Genomic DNA, 26,601 nt, shown 5'->3' with positions numbered 1-26,601 from the left:
AAAGGACTCTCAATTCCTAGGACATATATTATTTCTAGGTCATATATTACTGATAACTTTATATTAATTTTATTTTAAAAAGCAATATATGTCTAAAGACAAACATGTAGCCATAATATGATTATGAATATATGAAACATATTTTAGATATTCCTTAACTTAGCCAAAAAAATGTATTGGAAAAATTATCTATTTCCATTTGTATCTGGGTATGATAGGCCTATAGAGAAAAATACAATTGATTTTTATAACACCTAAGAAAGAATTACCATTATTATTTGTGATACTATTTGTATGTGTATACAGGAATAAAATTGTTTTCTTTTGTTTTCAGTTGGGATTCTCGCCTTCCTGGATTTGCTTTTAACAACCAGTTCATTCAAATATCTACACGCCTACCATCAGAATATATATATGGTTTTGGGGAAACGGAGCACACAGCATTTAAGCGAGATCTGAACTGGCATACTTGGGGAATGTTCACAAGAGACCAACCACCTGGTGTAGGTACCAATATTTGACCACCCCAAGTGGCAACTAAGACCATGATTCAGATCCCAGCCACTTCTTTGTAGGCCTGTACTTAAATATTGAAGCAATGAAAGGGGGCTAGAGATCCCAAGAGCTGCTAGAGTGATTTTCTGAAAAACAAATGAAAAGTCACCATAAATTACAGGTGAAAGTAGAGGATCGAATGGATAACATCATTGACTACAGTGAGAAGTGAGGTTGTGACCCAATTCCTTACCCTCTCAACTGCATAGAAAGAACATTCAGATTCAGAATTCCCTGTCAAATACATGTTTACTTTCAACTTTTAGAAAATAACTGGCTTCTCCTTGAAATTTTTTTCTACTCCTTAGATAAAGATTTGATGCTTTTTCCTTTGTTACCCTAAGCTGCAGTTGTGCATTTTTATGAGGTTATATTGCAAGTTACAGTTTTAGAAAATGTTTTTATATGTTCATATCACTTTTCCAATGTTTTGTCTTATTAATGGTGTACATTTCATGACTATTTAATACATTGCACGATTGATATAAACTATAATTATTCTAAACATATAATGGAAAATACATTTTAATAAAAATACTAGCTCATTTCCATTTTCACATGTGATGTGAACTTAAAGGATATATTCAGTATGAGATTATAAATGTGTATAATGTCATAACTGCTTTTTATTGTTAGGTGCTCATACAACTTTTATTTGTATCACAATAGTTCAGACTTATAAAGGCTGTTTTTCATTTATTCCACTTGAAAGAATATGTTCTTCCAAAATTTACCTCTTTAAAATCCTTCAGGGACTTCCCTGGCAGCCCAGTGGTTAAGACTCCACGCTCCTACTAAAGGACATGGGTTCAGTCCCTGGTCTGGGAAGTAAGATCCCACATGCCCTGTGGTGGGGCCAAAAAAAAAAAAAACCAAAAAAAACCCTTCAACATTAGTATTGGCATTATTAGGTTAATATAACCTTGATTCTCAATATATAAATTTTCTTTCACATACTAATCAGTTACTGAGATTCAGTGTGTGTCAATGATATCAATTTGATTAGGGATCATCAACTTGTAAGCTTTGTAACCTTGACAAGATATTTCATGACCCTGAGTATAGATTTTCTATTCTGAAAAATGAAAAGATCTAGCTGAAAATGAAATTAAATGCTTTGTATATAAACAACATATTATTGTTTAAAATGTTATCAAAATATTATATAAACTTAAATATTATCACATTAAGTACTTAAGGAGTTTGAGTACTTTGATCAGTTTAATCATTTATAGAACATTCTATTATTAAAAAAGAAGTACAAATTTATAAATAAATTAAGACACATAACCTGTGAAAAGAAACCCAACTATTCTAAAACCAATGGTTTTTTACATAAGTTAATGTGGCAGTATTTGTGAGTGTTACACATTTGTATATTCATTCACATTCTCTAATGCAGTAATGCTTCAAATAATAAATTATTTTCTAAAAAAAATGTGTTTAATTCAATCATAGTTTGTGTGTGCAATGAAGGAACATTTAAATTCCTAGGTTCAATCATAGAGTGAATTTAAATATTACATTTACAAAATTCACATTCTATTATTATTTAAATATATATTATGTGTTTTTTTTAATTTTAGTATAAACTTAATTCCTATGGATTTCATCCCTATTACATGGCTCTGGAAGATGAGAGCCATGCTCATGGAGTTCTCTTACTTAACAGCAATGCAATGGGTAAAACAATTTTTTTTAGTTTAACATATTTTATGTGACTTTAATAAAATAATAACAGATTAAAATGTAATCATATTTTGGACTTCCAGATGTTACATTTCAACCAACTCCTGCTCTAACATATCGCATAACTGGAGGAATCTTGGACTTTTATATGTTTTTGGGCCCATCTCCAGAAGTCGCAACAAAGCAATACCATAGAGTATGATTGCACATTTTAAAAAAATATAAAGTTTTTTAATAATATAAAGTCATTCTCTTTGTTCACAAATAATTTTTTTTTCAAAGGTAATCGGCCAACCAGTCATGCCACCTTATTGGGCTTTGGGATTCCAGTTATGTCTTTATGGGTACAGAAATACTTCACAAGTTGAAGAAGTATATAATGACATGGTGGCTGCTCAGATCCCCTATGTATGTATATCAATTTTTAAAACGGTGTTAAATATGTCATCTATAAAATCAGAATGAAATAAGCACATATACTTTAAAATTATTTTAAGCATTTGGCAAAAATCAGTGCTTGTTAGTAGCACCAAATGAATTGGATATGAGATTTTATTAGTAGTCTTTATCAGATGGATAACATAAAGGGATAATACCATTCCTTTTCCTTCTTTCTCACCTGTTCCATGACTGTGTGTTGTACTGAACAAGTCACTGTGCACTTGCTTTTCTCTCAGAAGCTTTGGGTCTCGTACGTAGTCAAACACATTTCTTCTCTTCTCATTAAATGAGAGTAAGAGTCCATAGGAACCTATTTCATCAACTAATGTGACAAATTACAGAAAAAGAATTCGAGGTGAAACAATTATTTTTGCCATGGAATAGACAATAGTTGTCATATTAGAATACAGAATTAGTGGGCTTGCAGAATATCTTCTTCCCTCAGTGTTTGGGAAACTAAATATTCTTAAGTATCCAGAAATAATCACTTCCTGTGATTTTTACTTTTTAGGAAGAGTAAGGAATCTCAGGGATCCTCCTGGTAACATCTAAACATTGAAATCTAGAATGCTTTGTCTATAAGAACTCATTCTAAGAAGAGTAAGAAGGACCTTATTTATAAGTCATCAGTACCTATAGTAGAATCCAATATATGGTTCCTGAATACATTATTATAGGGAAACTAGTTGTTTAGGTTGATGATGTAGCAATACGCAAGTGAAAAAAATCTTTTAAAAAAGGAGATTTTTTCATTATTAGGTCTACTATGCTAGCCATATTTTTATAACACCTAGAAGAAGAAATTGTCTATTAACAGAAAATAATGTTTTAAAATGTTATTTAGACCTAAATTAAAGATTTCATAAAGCATTTATTTCTTTAAATATATTTGTAAATACCTACTTGTAAACAATATTTTGCTTATTTAAGCTTGGGCTGTTATTTCAAAAGTGACTTTGGTGGATAATAAAAGAATAATTTTATAATTATTGATGGATTTACTAATAATTCTTTCTTCCCCTTTGGCAATATTAGAATTATTTGAAATTATCCCATATTTGCTTTGTGTTTCCAGAAATAGAGCAATACCTATTTCTATATATTGTACAAAATTCCAAATTGCCATTTAATATAATTTCATAACCTCATAAGTCCTTTACTCCTGTGTCTTCCTATTTCCTTTGGAAATTATATAACAAAAGATACTGATTTGAAAGAATTTGTACTTCTAAATCAAAATTACTATTTAATGAACTGTTAACAAAACAGAGCACTAACACGAACTTGCTCTTAGAATATTTTGCATCTATACATGCTACTTTTATTTCTTGAACATTACATTACTTGATTCATTCTCTTAGGAATTGAAACTTTCATATTGCTATTATTTTCATAAGTATAACAGAATGTGACAAACTCCCTCTATTGAATCTTACGCCACTAAAATTCTTATACCTTTCAGGATGTTCAATACACAGACATTGATTACATGGAAAGGCAACTAGACTTTACGATTGATGAAGAATTCCGTGACCTTCCTCAGTTTGTTGACAAAATAAGAAGTGAGGGGATGAGATACATTATTGTCCTGGTCAGTGTTTATATTTTATATTCTATCTGAGCCTTATTATCTTAGTTTTGTTAAGATTTCTCTCCTGAACGAGGAAGGAAAAGGTGTTTCAAAATATGAAGTATATAATTTTGGATTGTACTCCCAAATCTAAATCTTTCTTCCTTTAACACTTCATTTCATTTACATGGCTGCCACAGGCTACCTTCATTCTTAGGTGTATCCTTAGAGATTTAAGACTAAATAAAGCTGGGAATCAAAGGCAGTTTGTTTTCTAGTAATCACCCAAGCTACAGACTGGTCTCAATTTACAGAAACTATCACAAAGTGATGATGGATTTTCTATTCCTATACAATTCTTAACTTATTCTCTGGGACTGCTTCTTATGCTTGTCATGTTTAAAAGTTTTCCTTCAAATTAGTGATTCAGCGGCTTCCCTGGTGGCACAGTGGTTAAGAATCCTCCTGCTAATGCAGGGGACACGGATTTGAGCCCTGATCCGGGAAGACCCCGCATGCCACGGAGCAACTAAGCCTGTGCGCCACAACTACTGAGCCTGTGCTCTAGAGCCCACAAGCCACAACTACACTGAGCGTATGTGCCACAACTACTGAAGCCCGCGTGCCTAGAGCCTGTGCTCCGCAACAATAGAAGCCATCACACTGAGAAGCCCATGCACCGCAACAAAGAGTAGCCCCCGCTTGCCACAAGTAGGGAAAGCCTGTGTGCAGCAACGAAGACCCAACACAGCCATAAATAAATAAATAAATAAATCTATTTTTAAAAGTTAGTGATTCAGTGGGAAGAATATTTCATCAATATGTTACAGAAAGCAAGATAGGTAGCCAGAAATCCCATGGATATATAAAACCAAAGCAAAAAACACCTGTAATCTTGCTTGAAATCATAGCTAATACATTTTCAAAAGTTCTTAAATTTTCCTTCTAGGGAATTTAGAAGACAATCTAACTAGAACAAAAAAGTTTATGCCATCAGTCCCTTTGTCAGTCTATGTAAGAATACAATATAATGATAATCTAATAATGGAAAATTGTAACATTTTATTACAGCTACTCAAGTGGCTATACTTTTATACCATAGTTACCTGGATTGTATTTCATTTTAATTTTAGGATCCAGCAATTTCAGGAAATGAAACGAAGCCTTACCCTGCCTTTGAAAGAGGACAAGAGAAAGATGTCTTTGTCAAATGGCCTAACACCAATGATATTTGTTGGGCAAAGGTACTGAATTGATATCTTGAAAGAAAATAAGTGTAAAAATACTATTGGAAAGTTTCTATTTAATTAAGCCACAGTTAAAAACATATTCAGACGGAGAGATGTAATGACTTAATAGGTAATAAATAAAATAATACTCTTTGAGTTCAATCCAAATTATTAGAAACAAAGAAATAGTTTATATGTCCTATGTCCAAATACTATTTGTTTCATCTTTAAATTGCCTTTTATTGTATTTCTTGGTACCTCTTGTGTTTTATTATAAAACTGACATTAATAATATGGTTATTCACTATTCTATACTACATGGGTCATTTAAATGTTTGTACTTCTCTTAAAAACATCTCATTGATAAAAGAAACAATGTTTGTAAAAGCTATACTTATAGTATTCCTGAATTGAACAGGGAATATAATTCATTGTATTTCATTTAAGCAATAATATCCCAACCTGTGTATATTAGCACATTATAGAAAGCATCCTGATTTGGCTTATATATAAAGAGTAAAGAAAAAATCCACTAGTCATAACTAGAATGAAAAAAATCCCATAATGGGAGATGTAATTAAATGAAATATGGGAGCCTTTTTGGATCTTGGACCAAAAATAGAATGTTAGTGATAAAAGTGGTGAAATTCGAACATGGACTGTAGATTAGTTAATAATATTCTACTAATGTTAATTTCTTGGTTTTGATAATTGTACAGTGGTTATAAATATGTTAATATTAGGGGAAGAACAGTGAAGTGTATAGAAAAACACTAGGTATAATGTTTGTGATGTTTATATAAGTCTGAAAATATTTCAGAATAAAAAGGTAAAAGTAAAATAGAAAAACTTATGTGATAAACAGTGAAAAATCATGTTTTAAGAAACATTACAGGTATACAGTACTGACTACAGAAAGGGATTTTTTTTCTTCTTACTTTTTCCTCATTTTATATTTTCTCATTCTATACATTTTCTCAGATTTCTACCTTTCAAGCACTATTCTCTATCAGCAATTAATTCCTTGTATGTAATTACAACTCTGTGGATTATTTACATTTTTATATGGGACTTTCTAATTTCTACAACATAGATTTAAATCCCAGAGCTTTTGGCCTGATTGAATTTGGGCTCTGTTCTGTGTTTGTGGTTGCGGTAGAAGAAAATGTTGGTAGGCGCGGGCAGGGGCTGGAGTAGGTGTGTGGGAAAGAGGAGGATTTAGTACTAACTGCAAAAACCAAGAAGATATTTGCCTCAGCATGGCATCATCCAACTCAGATCTTCAATTCCTTTCATATAAAAATATACTTTTCGTTTTTAGATTTTAATCCTGGAGTAATTATAGAAAGAGTTTTAATATACCACATTAAATTAAATTTAGAATATGCTTTTCATATTAATTCTTGACCAGACCTTTTGGTTACATGCATTGCTTGCAAAATCACTACTGACCACAAAGGATGGTATTCTTTTCCTTATTTGCCCTACTAAAGAGGAGATTAATATGGAAAATGGGAATAGTTTGCAAATGATACATATACCAGAACACAAACTGAAAAAAATAATTGAAGGAATTACTGATCTGGGGATCTTGAGTCTGTAATATGCTTCTAAAACTCTATTACACTTTGTTTACAACAGTCATACCACACTGAATTTATTTTGAACCGGTTTCCCATTTCTTCTCTCTTTGTAGGTTTGGCCAGATTTGCCAAATGTAACAAAAGATGAAAGTCTAATAGATGAAGCTGTTAATGTAAGTTTCATATTGATTAACTATTTAACTGAAAGAAATTCAGCACTGGGATTTAATGACGACTTTGACCAATAATTCAATTTTAATACTTTCCTTAAAAAATTGATGGCTGGGGCTTCCCTGGTGGCACAGTGGTTGAGAGTCCGCCTGCCGATGCAGGGGACACGGGTTCGTGCCCTGGTCCGGGAGGATCCCACATGCCGCAGAGCGGCTGGGCCCGTGAGCCATGGCCGCTGAGCGTGCACGTCTGGAGCCTGTGCTCTGCAGTGGGAGAGGTCACAACAGTGAGAGGCCCACGTACTGCAAAAAAAAAAAAAAAAAAAAAAAAAATGTGATGGCTTATTTTCTAATTCTCTATATCAGACCATATTAAATCAGATTTATTTATTTTTTTAAATACCAACGTGTTTCAGTCACTCTATGAAGCAATTTTACATTTTATTGTATTTAATCCAAGGAACAATTCTTTTTTTTTTATTTAATTTTTTTTTGTAGTAAGAATGCTTAACATGATACTCTTAAAATTTTAAGTTTAAGATATAGCATCCTTCACCCTAAGGACAGTGTTGTACAGCAGATCACTAGAACTTATTCAGCTCGTGTAATTGACACTTTATGACTATTGAATAGCAACTCCCAATTACCCCTGGAACCCCAGACCCTGGCAACTACCATTCAACTCTCAGATTCTATGAGTTTGACTATTTTAGATACCTCATATAAGTGGAATTGTGCAGTATTTGTCTTTCTATAAATGGATGATTTTACTCAGCATAGTGTCCTTAAGGTTTATTCATGTTGCCCTGTATTGGAGAATCTCCTTCTTTTTGAAGACTGAATAGAATTCCATTGTATATACCACATTTTCTTTATCAATTCATCCATCAACGGACATTTAATTTATTTCAATATCTTCACTCTTGTAAATAATGCAGCAATAAATATAGGAGTTCAGATACCTCTTCGAGATCCTGATTTTAGGTCTTTTTGGATAAATGTCCTCAAATGGGAGTGCTGGATCATATGGTAGTTCTATTTTTAATTTTTGGAAGAATTTTAATACTGTTTTTCTCAGTGGCTGCACCATTTTTCATTCCCACAAACAGTGTACAGGCATCCAGTTTCTCCACATCTTCACCAACACTTGTTTTCCCTGTTTTTTGGATAATAGACATCCCAACAGGTGTGACGTGACATCTCACTGTGGTTTTGATTTGCATTTCCCTGATGACTAGTGATGTTGAACATCTTTTCATCTATCTGTTGGCCATTTGTACGTGTACTTTAGAGAAATGTCTATTCAAATCTTTGCCCATTTTCTAAGTGGGTTATAGTGTTTTCTCTATTGGGTTGTAGGTTACCTTTTCACTTTGTTGATTGTTTCTTATTCTGTGCAAAAACTTTTTAGTTTGATGTAGTCTCACTGGTCTATTTTTGGTTTTTTGCCTGTGCTTTTGGTATCATATCCATAAAATCTTTGCCAAGACCATTGTCATGAAGCTTTTCCCTTATGTTTTTTCCTAGAAGTTTCGCAGTTTCAGGTGTTACGTTTAGGTCTTTAGTCCATTGTGGTTTGATTTTTGCCTACGGTATAAGATAAGGATCTGATTTCATTCTTCCACATGTGAATATCCAGTTTTTCCAGCACCATTCGTTAAATAGACTATACTTTCCTCATTGTATATTTTTGGCACCCTTGTCAAAGGTCAGTTGACTATACACGTGTGGATTGATTTCTGGGCTCTTTATTCTGTGCCATTGGCCTATGTGTTTATTTTTATGCCAAGACCATACTTTTAATTACTGTAGCTTTGGAATATATTTTGAAATCAGGAAATGTGATGCCTTCAGCTTTGTTCTACTTACTCAAGATTATTTTGCCTATTCAAGGACTTTATGGTTCCAAATACATTGTAGGATTGTTTTTTATATTTCTGTAAAAGATGCCATTGGGATTTTGACAGGGGTTGCATTGAATCTACAGATTGCTTTCAATACTATGGACATTTTAACAATATTAATTATTTCAGTTCATGAGCATGGATTATCTATTTTTCTGTTTCTTCTTCAATATCTTTCAGTAATGTTTTGTAGTTTTCAGTGTACAAATATTTCAACTCCTTAGTCAAGTTTATTCCTAAGTATTTTGTCGTTGTTTGTTGCTACTGTAAATGAGATTATTTCCTTTCAAACAGTTTATTTTAGTCTATAGAGATGTAACTGATTTTTGCATGTTGATTTTGTATCCTGCAACTTTCCTGAATGTATTTGTTAGTTCTAATAGTTGTGTGTGTGTGTGCGTGTGTGTGTGTGTGTGTGTATTCTTTAGAGATTTCTACATATAAGATTACATCATCTATAAACAGGGACACTTTCACTTCTTCCTTTCTGATTAGGATGCTTTTTTTCCCCCCCTTATTCATATCTAGTTATTTGGGCTAGGATTGCCAGGACTATGTTAAATAGAAGCGGCAAGAGTGAGCATCCTTGCCTTGTTTCTGATATGAACTAAAACTCTGAAAGTTTTTTTCTAAATGAGTATATTAGCTGTGGGCATTTATTATAGAGCCTTTATCATGTTGAGGTAATTTCTTTCTATTCCTAGTTTGTTGAGAGTTTTTATCATGAAAGAGTGTTGAATTTTATCAAATAGAGTTTCTGCATTGCTTATTGGTATGACCGTGTGATTTTTTTTTTTTTTTTTTTTTTTTTTTTTTTTTTTGCGGTACACGGGCCTCTCACTGTTGTGGCCTCTCCCGTTGCGGAGCACAGGCTCCGGATGCGCAGGCTCAGCGGCCGTGGCTGACGGGCCTAGCCGCTCTGCGCCATGTGGGATCTTCCCAGACCGGGGCACGAACCCGTGTCCCCTGCATCGGCAGGCGGACTCTCAACCACTGCGCCACCAGGGAAGCCCTGACCATGTGATTTTTATCATTCATTCTGTTGATGTGCTGAATCACAATGATTGATTTTTGTATGTTAAATAATCCTTGCCTCACAGGGAAAAATCCCACTTATTCATGGTGTATGAGCCTTTTAATGTGCTGTTGAATGTGATTGCTAATATTTTGGTTGAGGATGTTTGCATTTCTACTCCTCAGATATTGTTAGGTTGTCTGAAACTAGAAATGCGTCCATTTCTTCTAGGTTATCCAGTCTGTTGTATAATTATTTATCATGGCCTCTTATGATCCTTTCTATTTCTGTGACATCAGCTGTAATTCTCATCTCTTTTTTTCTTAGTCTAGCTAACAGTTTGTAAATTTTGTATATGCTGTCTATAAGAAACTCAGTTTAGATTTAAGGACACACATAGGCTTGAGTGGCTGGAGGAAAATCATACACATTCATTAAAGTTGAGATCAAGCTGCCTTCACTATCACTTGTGAATCTGACAGATAAATGTGTGACTGACTGGTCTCTCTTATGACTTTCTATATGTGGGTCTAAATTTTGTTTTTACAGGGTTCCAGAGCTCATGTAGCTTTTCCAGATTTCTTCAGGAACTCCACAGCAGAGTGGTGGACAAGGGAAATTATAGATTTCTACAATAACCAGATGAAGTTTGATGGCTTGTGGATTGTAAGTAAACTTCAAGAAATTTATATTTTAAGTTATTTATTGTGTATTGATTATGCAAAATTCTTACTAGATTTTAATAATGTTAACAAAGTATTCTTTATGAAATTAGCTCACTCATTTTTTCCATAGAACTTTCTTATGCAAAAGACTGTTAAAATTCAGTTTTAACAATTCAGTTTAAGTATTTAGTTGCTTTTTCCTGAATATTAAAGTTGAATATATTCAACTTGACCAAGAGACCGAAATAGTCTCTTTATATAATGATATATAAATGCTTATAAATATTTATTTTATTTTCATTCAATATAGATATGTCTCACACTCGGCTGTCAGTCTTTGGTATAAGAAGTCATAAACTCTTACAGATGTAGCAAAATCATCTTCTAAATAATATCCTAATTTTAACTTTAAAATTCTGGCAATAAGATTTTTAATATAATTTTGAGATAACATAAAAAGAATTTACTTTATCACAAGTAAATATTTAATACAGGAGTTATTTACATAATAATTACCTAGATTTTTGGAGGTGACATTTCTACTCTGCTGATTTTTCAATACGTATGCATTAATTTACTTACTTTTTTAATTAAAGAAACTTATAGGGGTGCTGTTATGTACAAGCCTTGAGGATGTAAAGTTGTATAAAGATAGTTTTTTTTAATTATATAAAGTTATGTACTATAAGGGATTCCATTAAATATATCCCCAATAATTATATCTTGATCCAGAAAAGATAACCTTTTTATGATGGAGGAATCACCTTTAAATGACAACTAATTTATATATTTATATGATGGTCCGTTTATATATGGTACTAAAATTCTGAAATGTGTACTCAATAGAGATACTCTTTGAAATTTTCTGTATTTGGAAACTATTATCTTGTGGTTTTAAAAACCACAAACCATTGTTTTAAAAAAATTGATACAAGGCTCCAGGGCAGAAATGGAGGGAAAGACATGGGGGAATATACACTATTATAATTTAATGTCTAGAAACATAGAAAACAATTCACTTTTATATAGATTTTATCTACAGAGAAAAATAGGACATTTTATGGTTTTCAAAAGGAGATGTGAATTGTAAAATGTTAAGAAAGACTGAGCTAAACTAAATGCTTTAGTATTGTTGAGATGCCTTATACTTTTGCTTTTTAGAATAGTAAAGTACTATTATTCAAATATCCTACTTTAATTTACTGGGTCTCTGAATTAGTTCTTTTAAGAAGATATGCCCTAAATTTGTTTTTTGTTTACTTTTCTTTCTCTTTTTAAGGATATGAATGAACCATCAAGCTTTGTAAATGGAACAACTACTAATCAATGCAGAAATACAGAGCTAAATTATCCACCTTATTTCCCAGGTACAATATTGCTGCTGTGCCTTGGCTGTTATCATGATATTATTATTTATTAATCAGGTTTATATACCTTATGACATAGAGAACAGGATGCACATTTCCAGTACTCACTACCCATCTACACACTGGACCACATCTCAACCTGTTACCAATATCATCTAAATCATCTAACATTACTTCGAGAAGAAAACTCAAGAAACATGTTTTATCTATATGAATAGATTTCTAAATTTGAAGTTGTTACTTTGATTTTCTTAAGAATCTTCCCAGATGTGAGAATTCTAAATATTCTTTAAGATAAAAAATTAAAATCTTTTATAAAGATTTTTAAAAGTTTTTCTTTATTAGGAAAAAAGTGAAACAATGCTAACAACACTTCTTTGGTTGTCCCTGACCTAGGAGGGAAAAGTACGGTCTTTCAACATTCATCCTCATGCTCTTATGTAGGCAGTAAACTGCATAAACAGTTACATCTAAAGTGATGGCAAAGCTCTGAAAATTTGCATCTGAAACTGAGAAAATATGCCAGGGCTTTATGTTAGCAAATGGATTTTTTTTTTTAATCTATTTAATCAGTATTTCTCATCTAAATGCATAAAATATAGTAGACTTTTCGGAGTACACTTACTTTTCAGGTTTTTATGAGTTCATGTTAATTAGTAACATTTTTATTATTGAATATAGTAAAATTGTGCACATATTTTCCAGTCACAACTGTAATTGCAATCACATTGCAGACCATTTTTTCATTTATAATTAGCATAAACAAAGTGCACAAATGGTTGAAAAATCAGTAATATTTTCAAACAATGATTAATGTTTTGCCAAAATAATTTATAGTTACAATTTACATATTTCAATATAAGTTACTTTATAACATATTAATTTTTTTTTATTAATTCTCCCCAGAACTCACAAAAAGAACTGATGGATTACATTTCAGAACCATGTGTATGGAAACTGAGCAGATTCTTAGTGATGGATCATCCGTTTTGCATTATGATGTTCACAATCTATATGGATGGTCACAAGCGAAACTTACTTATGAGTAAGCAATCTTCATAATCATCGTTTCTGACTCTTATTTTTTAGATATTAAATTTAATGTTACCTCTTTTGAGTCCTTCCCTGCTGACCTTATCTTACTTGGTCCTTCATGGCACTTAGAATAATTGTCTCTCTCTCTGTATCTTTGTTTTAAATTTTTATCCAATTCCCAAAAGAACCCTGAACCATTTTATTTTGTTCCCCAGTATGCACCCAGCTTATAGTAGCAAAATGCCTAACAAATAGTCGGTGCTCAAAGAATAATTTTTAATGAATAATTGAGTAAATAATATATAGTTTGATGTCACTAATTAAAACATGAAATCTGACTAAATCTACTATTTAAATCCATTATTAGCAAATAACAATAAATGTCAATGACCTTAAGCTTCTTAAACGTTAATATCCATATTAAACAAAATCTTATATGAGGCTAATGATGATGGAATACAGGCCATTCTTTGAGTATCAAGTCTTTATTATCACTGTGCAATAAAATGTTCTGCAATGATAGAAATGTTCTATAATTCTATTGTCCAATATGGTAGCCACTAGCCATATATGGTTGTTGAGCAATGTGGCTAGTGTGACTCAGGAATAGAATTTAAAATTTTATTTAATTTTCATAAATGTAAATTAAATAGCCCCACATGGCTAGTGGTCACTATATTACACAGTGCAGCTCTAGATCACTGGTTCTTAACTACACACTGTAATCAACTGGAGATTATTTTTTTTAATTTTTATTTTATATTGGAGTATATTTGATTTACAATGTTGTGTTAGTTTCAGGTGTAGAGCAAAGTGATTCAGTTATATGTATACATATATATATTCTTTTTCCATTTAGCTTGTTACAGAATATTGAGTAGAGTTACCTGTGCTATACAGCAGGTCCTTGTTGGTTATCTATTTTAAATATAGTTCAAACTGAAGATTTTTTAATAAATGCTGATTTAATTAATCTGAACTATAGCATAAGCATCTGAATTTTTAAAAATCCCCCAGGTGGTTCTAATGAGTATCCAGGTTTGAAAACCATGGTTCTAATATATGACGGAAGTTGGAAAAAGAATGAAAAGCATTTTGGAGTAAAGGGTATGGGTAATATTTCCTCACTTAGTGAAGCATGCTTATCTTATTTCTAGCACCAAATTCTTTTTCAACCTAGAATATGTGAATTATTTAAGATATTATTACGTGAATGAATGACTACAGATTTGTTGACCAAATCCCAATGTAAGGGCACTAAGAACATACAGAAAGACTAAGGAACGTCAGCAGGACAGGAATAAAGATGCAGAGAATGGACTAGAGGACACAGGGAAAGGGAAGGGCAAGCTGGAACAAAGTGAGAGAGTAGCATTGACATATATGCACTACCAAATGTACAATAGATAGCTAGTTGGAAGCAGCTGCATAGCACAGGGAGATCAGCTTGGTTCTTTGTGACTGCCTAAAGGGGTGGGATACAGAGGGTGGGAAGGAGACACAAGGGGGAGGGGATATGGGGATATATGTATGCATATAGCTGATTCACTTTGTTATACAGTGGAAACTAACACAACATTGTAAAGCAATTTTACTCCAAAAAAGATGTTAAAAAAAAAAAGAGTAAACTGACAAAAAAGCAAAATCTGTGTAATGTGATAGATACTACAATAGTGTTATGAGAAACAAGGAGAGTGCTCAGCTAACTCTATCAGGAAAATAGAAGTGACATCAAAAGAAAAGTTATCATTTGAACTGATCTTGAAGAAAAAAAAGAAATATGCTAGGGAGTAAAGGAAGGAAACTACATTTCACCAAGGCAAAGAAAGTAAATGAAATTTGTCATAAGCTATTTCTAGGATATCTATGGCCACCTAAACCATAATAAGTGCATTATAGCTTCTACAATTGGGATCTCTGGATAAGAATCATGGATTTGCTCTTTGTCGATCTGTGACAAGGATATGGTTGGCACACTTCTAGGATTTAATGAATGTGTCAGTATGTTACTAGACAATGCCAATGAATTTTAAATCTCCATGGAGAGAAGAATAATAATCAATTAAAATATATTTGGCTAAGTGGAAATAAAACAATGCTGGTTCCTGGGAAATAAGGATCTGAGGTGAGGATGAATTTCCTTGTCTTGTGCTAGAATTTTGTGTTGTTTGACAATAACATCAAAATAGAGGCTCTTCAAGATTATAAATTCTATTATGCAGTAATTCAAAGTTGTGTATAAAGAGAAACTACTTTGGAGAAACACTAACAATGTCAACTTGAAAAAATTCATAATAAGTATTTTGTAATATTAAAAAAAAGAGTAAACAAACTGGTCTTCAATAATACCTTTTTATTGGGACAAATGCTTCTTTAGTTAACCCTGCTGGAGCATAATATTGGAACACAATTATCCTCAGCTAACCTCACTTTACCATAAAGCTATAGATATTAAACATAACAAAAATATTGAGAAGTGAGTGATGAACTCTTTGGCAAAACTTATGCATCTTGAGATGAAAGTATGTACTTTAAGGAAAATTGGAAGAAAATATTTTTTTTCATAGAGGGCAGTAAATTGAACTTCTGGAGCACATTACAGAATCTAGCATGGTTCCTGACACACTGTAGGATGTTTAGTAAATGTAAGTGAATCAATTTTTATCTCACCACAACTATCAAAATTATATAAATAAATTCAAGGCAAAAGTAGGTAAATTTCTAAATAGTTGATATACAAAGGTGTTTAGAGATGTTTAAGACCCATTTTTAACTCTTAAATAACATTATGAAGAAGATATCAGTACAATCTTCCAAAGAACATCCCTTTAATAATGTTAATTTTGCTCCTGTCCATAAAATTTTTCAGTAAAATTTAACCACGTTTGTTGTTTAAGTTAAACAGATTAATAAATTTTAAATGTTGAGTTAAAAAGCCCAATTTATGCATAGCTATAGACTTTTTATATCTTTTAAATACTTTCTTACTATTTATTTTTTTCAGTTATATGAGATAAAAAATTGTTGAACTCTCCTTCAGATATTTTAGAGATTAAATATAGTCATTATACATTTAAGACCTTGACAAATGTAAAAGGATGCTATAAATAAATTATGTTTAAGCAAATAATGGAGAGTAAAGACTTTTTATCATTTGAGAAAACTGAAAGGATTAAGAGTGTAATTTATTTCTTAAGTTACTCAGACTGTACCATTTTATTGTTCCTTTCTGTGACTCATTTTCTGTTTTCAAAATTCGCACACATTTGACATTCACCTAGTTCTTGTTATTGTGCTCTTCACTTAACATGAAACAAACAACTGAAACAAGGAAAGAACAGAATGAGTGGATGCAGAAATAGGAGGTAAATAATCAGATTGAAAGACTGCAAACAGTTTCATAGAAAAAACCTTGGAGATCAGTGGCAAATGAAGAAGTTTCATGTATAAATCCCATACAAAAAGTTTTCAGTCTTCAATTGATCTTTGTCTTATTTAAAATTCAATATTGTACTGAAATAAAGCCTATGCTTCAGATATAGGGAGAAATATATTTTTAAAATTTCAAATTGTGTGTTTAAATCTCAGATAATTATCCAAGGATTATACAGCTATATATTCCGTACTTTCATCTTCAACAATACCTTGAATGACTTTTGAGAGTACTACATATTTTTCATTAGAAAGAACATAGAAAAATCAAAATCTTTGACTCCCTTTGGAAGTTCAGGTTGTGTTAAGTACACAATTTTTAAGTAAATGCCCAAGATTTTTGTAATCTTAATTTAGAATGAAATAAAAATGTTAATAAATATAAGTTCTTTTCTCAGATATTCCTAGAGACTGGGTTATTTAGCAACTTGGAAAATTATGTTGCTTTTCGATGTTTAGTGAATCTAACCTGAAAAATAAGAGGGGCTTTTTTTTTTGGGAGAATTGTGTACTATAGGAAGTGACCTCTTCTTGCAATTTTTTTAACAAAAAATAAGACCGGTATAGATTAAAAAAAGAAAAACACTATACAGGTCATATATAATTTGGAAGTTTTCTTGGTTATAGCTGTAACTTTCTCTTAATTAACTGTTAGTAACTTGAAAAAATATGGAATACGTGTCTCTTAGATATTACTTTCTGATTAATATGGCTGAGTTGAACATTGATATAGCTGGTATCAATGTTTAAAAAAGATTGAGATCTGAATCCATAAAACCATTTCCATGGTTTAGACTTTCACATTCTTCTCACTAAAGAAATCTCAAATTTAAGTTTTACTTATACACTCAGAAACAATGGAAGTATTTCAACTTACAAAAACTTGTTATCCAACTCTAAAACTGAAATTACATTTTCTGATCTAATGGTGAGTCTCTTTGAGTTGTGAAACTGGCAAGTTACTATTTCTAATGGATAGTAAATATATAATACTAAATTTTTTGCTTTCTAAAAATATAATTCAAAAAAAGTCTTTAGTTTTCAAAGAGATTTTTTAAATAAACATTGAGAGAAACAATCCTGTATAACTTTCTCTTTTCTGAGCATTACGGTCAGTATTCTAAAATAATTTAATATCACCCAGTCAGAGACAGCAGTATTGGGGGTATATTTACCAATTGATTTCATCAGTAATTAAAAACAGTAGTCAACTTAATCATTTTGAAATTATTATCTTTAGAAACCATGACAAAAATAAAGATATTTATTTATTGTTAGGGCTTTAAACTATTTAATTTTTTTTCAGTTCAATATTCTCCTTTCACATAACCCACATTTGTAATCTACATGTACAGTTTTCTAAAAATCATTGTTTTCCTTTAGAAGGACTTTTTTTTCCCAATAACATAAGATATTTTTATAACTTTTCTAATACTTTTAAAAAACTGCTCATGTAGACAATTATAAACATATAATAAAAATGTTTCTGTAACACAATATTGAAATTCTTTTTATAAGCTAAATTTTCCAAATCAACTTGTAACAGAGAACAAACTGTATTATGGTTGAAAAGTGTTTCTTAAAATTAAATTAAGTTCATTGTGATTAACCATCTGTAAAGTTGGAGCATGATGGAAATGTCTACAAAATATTTATAGCTATGTAATTTTAAATTATAGTTTTAGTGGTGGCAAGTGATTTACCAAATAAGAAATATTCTGTGAAGGGTTACAAAGGAGATTTTTCTAATGCAAGAGGTTACATTTCCCATAAGAGAAAATTGTTATGAAAATATTTTATGCAGAATTCTTCTCAATCAGAAATCTAAAAAGGCATATATTTGGTTATTAACTTAAAGCCTCAGTAAAGACTTTTTGCAAAAGTAAGACATAAGGCAGAAGAAAAGAACCTTCAAGAATATGTATTTCTCCTGTGTGGAAACATTAAAGATTTGGGACAACTCTATCCTTGTAAATAATTTTTATATCAATTAAATAAAATGAATTTTCTTTACCAATTAACTAAACTTAAGATACAAGTTTCCATGAAGATTCCTAAACTGATCATCAGTTCTTCCATTCCCTATATATACATTCATTTCTTGTTAAATGTCTCCAAATACGTGTGACAAATGTTAAATATATTACTGATTCTCAATTGACTAGATCCTTTATATTTGTTATAAAAAATGAAGCAGTGAAGATCGTTTTCTTATATGATTTTTTTAAGAGAGACATACAAGTAGGAAATTTTAAGTTAGCAAATACAATATTGTTTCTATTATCAACAGATGGTTCAATATATCATCATATATCTGTTTAAAATATTTTCAGTTTCCTGTAATTTTGAGATATTCATGAATTCAAAAGTTTCTTAAGCTACTATTATATGTATTAGGTGTAAAGAATATAAAGAAGATTAAGTCAGTCCTTAACCTCAAGAATCTCAAGGTGTCATTTAAGAAGCTTTATGTATAAACAAATCAGTACAATTACTGTGGTCCATCTTTAACAAGGAAATGATTAGATACAGTTTATAACATGGTAATGGGTTACAAATCTGCCTAATTAAGTATTTGAAATATTTCCTCCTGATATAGTTCTCTAGTCCTTGTTCATATACAAATTATTTTAAGTAATATAAAAATAAACATTTTCTTTCCAATTAATATATATATATATGAATACTCCCTAAAACAGGGAGTATTATAGCAAATATTCTCTGCAGAGTAATATGAAGATTAAATGTTGACAAATTATAAATAAGAAGGGTTGGAGCAATTAATGGAGCCTAAATCTTTATAAGAGAACACATTTAAGTAGAATAAAATGTGTTCATTCAAAAACTTTCAATATAATTAGTTGATTTGATAATATCAATAGTTGACTTGTATTCACTGAACCAATAAATAAAGGGCCACTTAGACATGTCACTCTGGAAAATGTTGGAAGGAAAAAAGATGTCCTTTATGCTTGTAAGGATTTTATAGTATAATGAGCAAAGATTCACTTATAAAGAGCTAGTCGTAATAAGAGACAGCATAGACACCATAAATCGGATAGTTTTTTTCTTTAATGAAGTGGTCCTAAGTAGAAATATCCAAAGAAAATACCTCATATAAAAACTCATAGATCCTCTCCATCTATATTAGTTCATTGCAGAAGGCAACTGGCAAAAGAGGAATTGTTATTTCTCGTTCTACATATCCTACGGCTGGAAGATGGGTAGGACACTGGCTTGGAGACAGCTATGCAAAATGGGACAATTTGGACAAATCTATCATTGGTATGTGAGAGTCACCATCTTTATCATTATTCTTTTAAATCTTCTATTAGGTATTCACTTTTGCTAGTTCATGTACTTTGTAAGTCCTTCTCTGAAATGTACTTTTGGCATCATATTTTATGACAAACAGCATAATGAAAAGGCAATGGGCCAGAAAGCAGGATCTAGTTTATTTTGAGAAAATAATTTCATCCCTTTTGGTCTCAGTTTCCTTTTATGAAAGGGCAAGATATGGGAAGGATAACATATAGAGCTAAGAATAGAAATGCTTAGAAATTCTAGATTCTAGGGAATAAGAATCACTCATAGATGCTAAAGTATGAAACATCTCAAACCAAATTTTGGAAGTTTTCTGACAATAGTTGGATAAAGAGTAAATGAAATATTATTTTAAAGAGAATATTTTTCTGTTTCATATCTAAACATAAAAATTCTTTACTATTTATATTAGGATTCAAGGAAAACAATCAATGTTTAGAAATATTCCTTTAAAAGAAGAGCTGGGAGGGGGCTTCCCTGGTGGCACAGTGGTTGAGAGTCTGCCTGCCGATGCAGGGGGCACGGGTTCGTGCCCCAGTACAGGAAGATCCCACATGCTGTGGAGCAGCTGGGCCCGTGAGCCATGGCCGCCGACCTGCGCGTCCAGAGCCTGCGCTGCGCAAAAAAAAAAAAAAAAAAAAAAAAAAAGAGCTGGGAATTCACATGCTTTCTATTTTATTAAAATGATCATTCCTCAGGAGATTTTTAGCTAATAAGGATAATTCAATTTGTTTCATATAATGAGACCTATGGTTAAATAATTACAAAGACAGCATTTTATTTTAAAAATAAAACCAAGGAAGACTTCCCTGGTGGTGCAGTGGTTAAGAATCCGTCTGCCAATGCAGGGGACACGGGTTTGAGCCCTGGCCCGGGAAGATCCCAGATGACACGGAGCAACTAAGCCTGTGCTCCATAACTACTGAGCCTGCACTCTAGAGCCCACGAGCCTCAAACTACTGAAGCCCGAGTGCCTAGAACCCGTGCTCCGCAACAAGAGAAGCCATTGCAATGAGAAGCCCACACACCACAAGGAACAGTAGCCCCTGCTCGCCGCAGCTAGAGAAAGCCTGCACGCAGCAACGAAGACCCAATGCAGCCATAAATAAAAAATAAATAAATAAATAAATTTATTTTTTTAAGAAAGGAATCACTAACGCTTTCTTCTCATACTATAATGTGTTCGTAACAGTTTTGTGATCTAAATGTGTCATCTTGAAAGTGTCAAGGAGGCATTATTAGAGTGTCTTATTTTTATAAATGTCATTAACATTATAAAGTAAAAAAATACATAAATTTCATGGGAAGAAATGAAAGAAAAGTATATCAATAACCTGAAAAATGTTTCATTGAATTAGAGGTCAGTATTAGAAATAGAACATCTTCATAAATAGAAAAAAAAAATGTCAAAATATATGAAATAGTGGCCTTCTATAATTTTTTTCCTAATTTTTTTAGGTATGATGGAATTTAGTTTGTTTGGAATGTCATATGTAAGTAGCTCTATTCCTTTTATCTTCATCACTTGTTAATATTAAGAAACAAACTATTAAAATTAATTAAATATAACTGTATTTTAGACTGGAGCAGATATCTGTGGTTTCTTCAACAATTCGGAATATCAGCTCTGTGCCCGCTGGATGCAACTTGGAGCATTTTATCCAAATGCAAGAAATCACAACACTGCATTTACTGGAGTATGTAATTACTGCATTTACTCTCATTCCTTTGCCCCACTAACCTTAAACGTTTTTGAATAGAATTCACCCTTCCTGGCTGATTTCCAGATGAATGTTTTGAATCTCTTTACATTTACTGACGGCATCTGAGCCCATCACTCTGAGAAGTTTCTGACTTGGGTTTTCTTTATACTTTGGGTTTCAGGACTTGGTTAGCTGGCATACTTACTGCTGTTCTATATAATTTTGAATTAGCCAGAAAAAAAATTCCTTCTGGAAATTATTCCAAACCTGGACAGAACGATAAAAAAAAATCAGTTTCAAACTAAATAATTAGAAAAGCCATTTAAAATCAATGCCCGAAATGGGCAGATTTAAAAAGCAAATGTTTTAAAAATGAGTTGAGAAACAGAAAAAAATAAAAGGAAAAGAGAATCATGGAAACTAATTTCTGAGTGGTGACACTGTTTACTTTACTATATACTTTACTAAACTGGAAGAACTTTTGGAGACAATAATAAAAATTATGAAAAAGTATAAACAATTGCAAGCAATATATAAGTAAGTGCTAAATTTTGTTATACTTTCAGTGAAGACATATAGAAGAAAGATAAATTATCAAAATGCACCTCATGGAAGAATTGTAGACAGAGCTGGTCTTTTAAGGATGGGTTCTAGCCATAGTAACCGAATGGTAGAGCTCATCATGAGTTTTGAATTCTTCATGTCACCCTGAGAAATTTTTTGTCAGAATAGAAGGGAGAATTTATATTAGAAAATGAAAAATAAAAATGAAAATCTATACAAAGTTAGAAGGCAGTATGAGACCACATTTTGGAAAAATTTGAAAGTTGGGCAATAGAGACAACTTGATGGCATAGGAATATTTTAGCAGGAAAACTTTATGTCAGTAATGAAATTCAGAAAGCTGTATTGTTGGGAGAGTAAGGCATGAATCAATAAAATCCTGAACAGGGATTCATTCAACAAGAATTCATTGAAAATCTATTATTTAATATTTACAAAATCCCTGCCCTAATACTTTATATAATGCAGGAATGATAGAGATAACAGATAATAGACAATTATATATATATATATATATATATGTATATATATATATATATAAAACAGCAGGTACAAATAAATCGTATGAGGGAAAACTAGAGTAAGCTAAAATGATAGAGATTTGTGGGTGTTCTGTTTTAGAAGGGATTCTCAAGGTGGTCCTCTTGGATGAAGCGACATTAGCATTAGAGCAGAGACTTGAGTTGAGGAAAGCAACAAATTTATATATATGGGGGAGAATTCCAGTTCTGGGGAACAGGTGAAAGACTCCAAGATGTGAATGTGGCTGGAGCTTTTGAGAAGATGAAATGGGAGAGGGAAAGACTGACGAAGTACTTCTGAATAAAAATCTACAGAACTCAACTTAAGTTTAATTATGAGGTAATATAATTGAATTTAGAAATGCATGGTTTAGAATTAAATGCTTGTGTTTTATCATGTTAAAACTGAAATAACATCAACAAAGTCAGTATGCAACAGATATGATCTTTGCCTTTTCTAACTTGACTTTGAAGCTAGTAACAGTAGGATCATATTGATATATTGCTTAATATTTCTTGGACCATTGCACTTTCAAGGTTTTGCCTATTCTAACACTACATGTACCAGTGATAGCAATGGGTCATCATTCAAACGTTCTTACTACTTAAATCTAGAAAAGTTGGAATCTTCATAGATATGATACCACTCTTAGGGGCTCTGCTCCTATTGATAACAACAAGAAAACATTGCAAGTGTTGCCCCCTGGAGTTATGTAGCAGCCTTGTTTTTTCCCTTGGTATAAATTAGAATGTAAAATACTAATCACTCTACTTATTATTTTTTTAGCCACTAAGTGCAATAACATTTTTTAGAAGCTTTTATCTTTCCAGTGTCAATTTTAGTCTTTTTACCTGGGGAGTATATTCCAGAGCAGACATGGGCATGTTCTTTTTTATCCAACATTAATTAGATCCCCTCTTCCTCCTATACTATTAATTCTTTAGTACCATAACTTATTCATTTCTCATGAGAACACACAATGTGCAGGGTCACCATGATGGGCTCTGCATGTCTGTTTATTTCAATGCACTTATATATAGCATTCTGTTTCTCTCCTAGACTTTTCACCCTACACTGAGCATCACCACAGTTGACAATGTGTTTGTCACCTATTCAAATGTGAACTGCTCTTTACATATGTTCACCTAAATGAAATCAAGCCATGGACTTAATTTGCATTTTCTTATTAAAATATTAGTTATGCTTTCTCTTTCCACTGTATGAGATAGAAATAACTATTCCATAAGGTTTTTGTGATGTAGCACATGACAGTGAATTAAATTATGCCTTATTTTTTATTCTTCAAATATGTATTTGAAAATTATGATTTAAACAAGGACAACAGCTTATGACACTTTCATTTTGCTTTGTTTCAGAGAAAACATCCTGCTTCCTGGAATGCAACTTTTTCTGAAATGTCAAGGAATATTCTAAATATTAGATACACTTTATTGCCCTATTTCTATACACAGATGCATGAAATTCATGCTCATGGTGGCACTGTTATCAGACCCCTTTTGCATGAGTAAGCACAATTTTTTTTTCCTATCACAGAGAGAGATAGCTTTCATTTAATTTACTTAGTAATCAGTTATACTGCCATATAAAACATTTTAAATTGAAAACTTTTTCATTGTTATTTAAGTGTACATTTTGGGTTAATAAGCATTTACATAAATAAATCTACTAATAAACAGACTAATATATGCCATTAAAAATGAAACACAATCAGTTTTTAAAAAGTAATAATTCTTAGGAATAACTATTGTATACCAGGTATTGTTTGAGAGAATTTACATACCTTATTACATTGAGTGTTTACAAAAGGTCTTGGAAATAAGTAATATCTCTAAATTATGGTTGACTTAATTGAAGTTTACAGCAGTTAAGTAAATCCACCATATACAAATGCCTGACTAAGAAGACCATCCAACTCCTCCTAGAGGTGTTCTAATTGGGTACCCTAGAACAGTTCTACCATTCTCTGTGACAATTGTTTTGGATTTACTCCTTGAAGCTCAAACTGATATATGACCAAATATTGAAATTCTATTCTATGGAGTATAGTTGCAAAAATTTTAGCCTGTTCTATTTTTAAGGCAAATACAAGCAATTTCTTATGGATGTTACAAAAAAAAACCCACACACATTCAACCATAAATACAAAAAAACCCTTGAAATAATCATGATATACTTAGCTTCTTGTGTGCCCTATATTACCAGAGTAATTGATTGGGGTGATTTGTTAGATTTCACCATTGATAAATCAGTAAAAAATAAACAGCGAATATTTACTCAAATTAAACAGTAGTAGCCAAGATAAAATTACCAAAAGAATAAGTAGATCAATATGCCTTCTGTTCTAATAATAAAATATCCAACTTTCCAAAAAAAAGGGAAAAAAAATACTTCCTAGGTTCAAATTATCCTCTAGTAATTTATTACCGTAATCCCTTCTTTATTTCTGGTAACATTTTATTAAACTCTTTCCTCTTTTATTTCTAGAATTTTCCTCTTTGTCTTCTCCCTGTTAACTTTCCAGAAGAGCTGGAGTATCAGCACTGGTCTGAATCCCCAGCCAGAAACATTATTATTAACTATGCAGACTCTTGTCCTGCTGAGAACTTCTGGGTTTTTGTTCCCATAGGAAGTACATAGAGGAAGAACCCAGCAGTCCAATTTAGCATTAATCTCAGTTTAGAGTAAAACAAAACACAAACAAAAGAACAAAAATTAAAAATGTATACTTCCATTTCAATTAAAGAAAAAATGTGGACATTTAATAGTTGCAATTCTCAAACTATAAAAAGCAGATTTTGTTTTTTCAGCCATTTATATCTCAAACTCAGAAAAATATTAACAAATGGAAGAACATTTAAGGATTTATAAATTCACTATTCAGTTAGCTTAATTTACATAGGATGTGCAAACTCTTTTTAAAGTTACCAAATTAAGATTCTTAAAACACATTTGTCTCACACTTTTCTTCCAGAGTGTTTATAATTCTTGCTTCCTGGTTTGTTGATCTTCTACTAGACAAAGTTAATATTTGAATTTATGTGAGTTCTCTTCAAAGGAGATTTCTCACTCGGTCTTACACATCCATGGCAACTCTGTGCTTTGTTGGAAGGTTTATTCATGGTCTAGATTTACTTATGAAGTATTGTACACTGCACACTGAATTCCAAGTGATAAAATTGTTTTTGATTTTTTATGTTTTGATTTTCATTTCAATCCACAAAAGTCCATACTGCAAAATGTGATTTTAATAATTATTTTATGGTATTCAGAAGAGATAAATTTCTTTGATTTAATTTTGTAAATATTTTGTCCAGGTTCTTTAATGAAAAGCCAACCTGGGATATATTCAAACAGTTCCTGTGGGGTCCAGCATTTATGGTTACCCCTGTATTGGAAGCTGTAAGTCCTACAACATATTTTTGTTCACAAGATAATTTTTCCATGGTTTATATGTTTTTAATGACTATATCTTTAAATTCTAGTACGCTGACACTGTAGAAGGCTATGTCCCTAATGCTCGGTGGTTTGATTACCATACAGTAAGTAGTTAAGGAATTCTGGGGGATTGACTAAACAGAAATGGGTAACAACTTAGTTATAGCCTTTTTATTAACAACGTACTTGTTTTCCTTTCCACTTAAAAAGTGCAAGATATTTCTTGCTAATTATATCAGAATCAAATTAACCAACAGTGAAAGAGTTAATTTATTCTGCCATAGTTTCTTATGTAGTCATTGATTTATTTTACCAAATAAACGTGGAAATTATACAGTATACACAAAAAGGTCATTGCCCTTTATTAGGTATGCAGA

The 26,601-nt window shown here is 31.7% G+C and overlaps 1 protein-coding gene across 1 annotated transcript in view; it reads left to right on the top strand.

Annotated features, from left to right (window-relative positions):
* SI (sucrase-isomaltase) overlaps positions 1 to 26,601 on the top strand; it is a gene marked incomplete at its 5' end in the record, with an annotated part of 99,725 nt that overhangs the window by 61,660 nt on the left and 11,464 nt on the right. The window contains 16 exons of the mRNA XM_082654363.1: positions 335 to 503; positions 2,142 to 2,238; positions 2,328 to 2,440; positions 2,527 to 2,652; positions 4,148 to 4,276; positions 5,389 to 5,499; positions 7,181 to 7,240; positions 10,706 to 10,822; positions 12,101 to 12,188; positions 13,095 to 13,233; positions 19,807 to 19,940; positions 21,438 to 21,472; positions 21,560 to 21,676; positions 24,145 to 24,293; positions 26,104 to 26,188; positions 26,272 to 26,328. Coding sequence (XP_082510489.1) covers positions 335 to 503; positions 2,142 to 2,238; positions 2,328 to 2,440; positions 2,527 to 2,652; positions 4,148 to 4,276; positions 5,389 to 5,499; positions 7,181 to 7,240; positions 10,706 to 10,822; positions 12,101 to 12,188; positions 13,095 to 13,233; positions 19,807 to 19,940; positions 21,438 to 21,472; positions 21,560 to 21,676; positions 24,145 to 24,293; positions 26,104 to 26,188; positions 26,272 to 26,328 — 1,726 coding nt within the window. The remainder of the gene's footprint in view (positions 1 to 334; positions 504 to 2,141; positions 2,239 to 2,327; positions 2,441 to 2,526; positions 2,653 to 4,147; positions 4,277 to 5,388; positions 5,500 to 7,180; positions 7,241 to 10,705; positions 10,823 to 12,100; positions 12,189 to 13,094; positions 13,234 to 19,806; positions 19,941 to 21,437; positions 21,473 to 21,559; positions 21,677 to 24,144; positions 24,294 to 26,103; positions 26,189 to 26,271; positions 26,329 to 26,601) is intronic.

The sequence above is a fragment of the Grampus griseus genome (assembly GCF_964374135.1).
Source record: "Grampus griseus genome assembly, chromosome: 5".
Lineage (NCBI taxonomy): Eukaryota > Metazoa > Chordata > Mammalia > Artiodactyla > Delphinidae > Grampus > Grampus griseus.
Note: the sequence above shows the minus strand (reverse complement) of the source record. Positions and strands in the feature narration are given on the sequence as shown.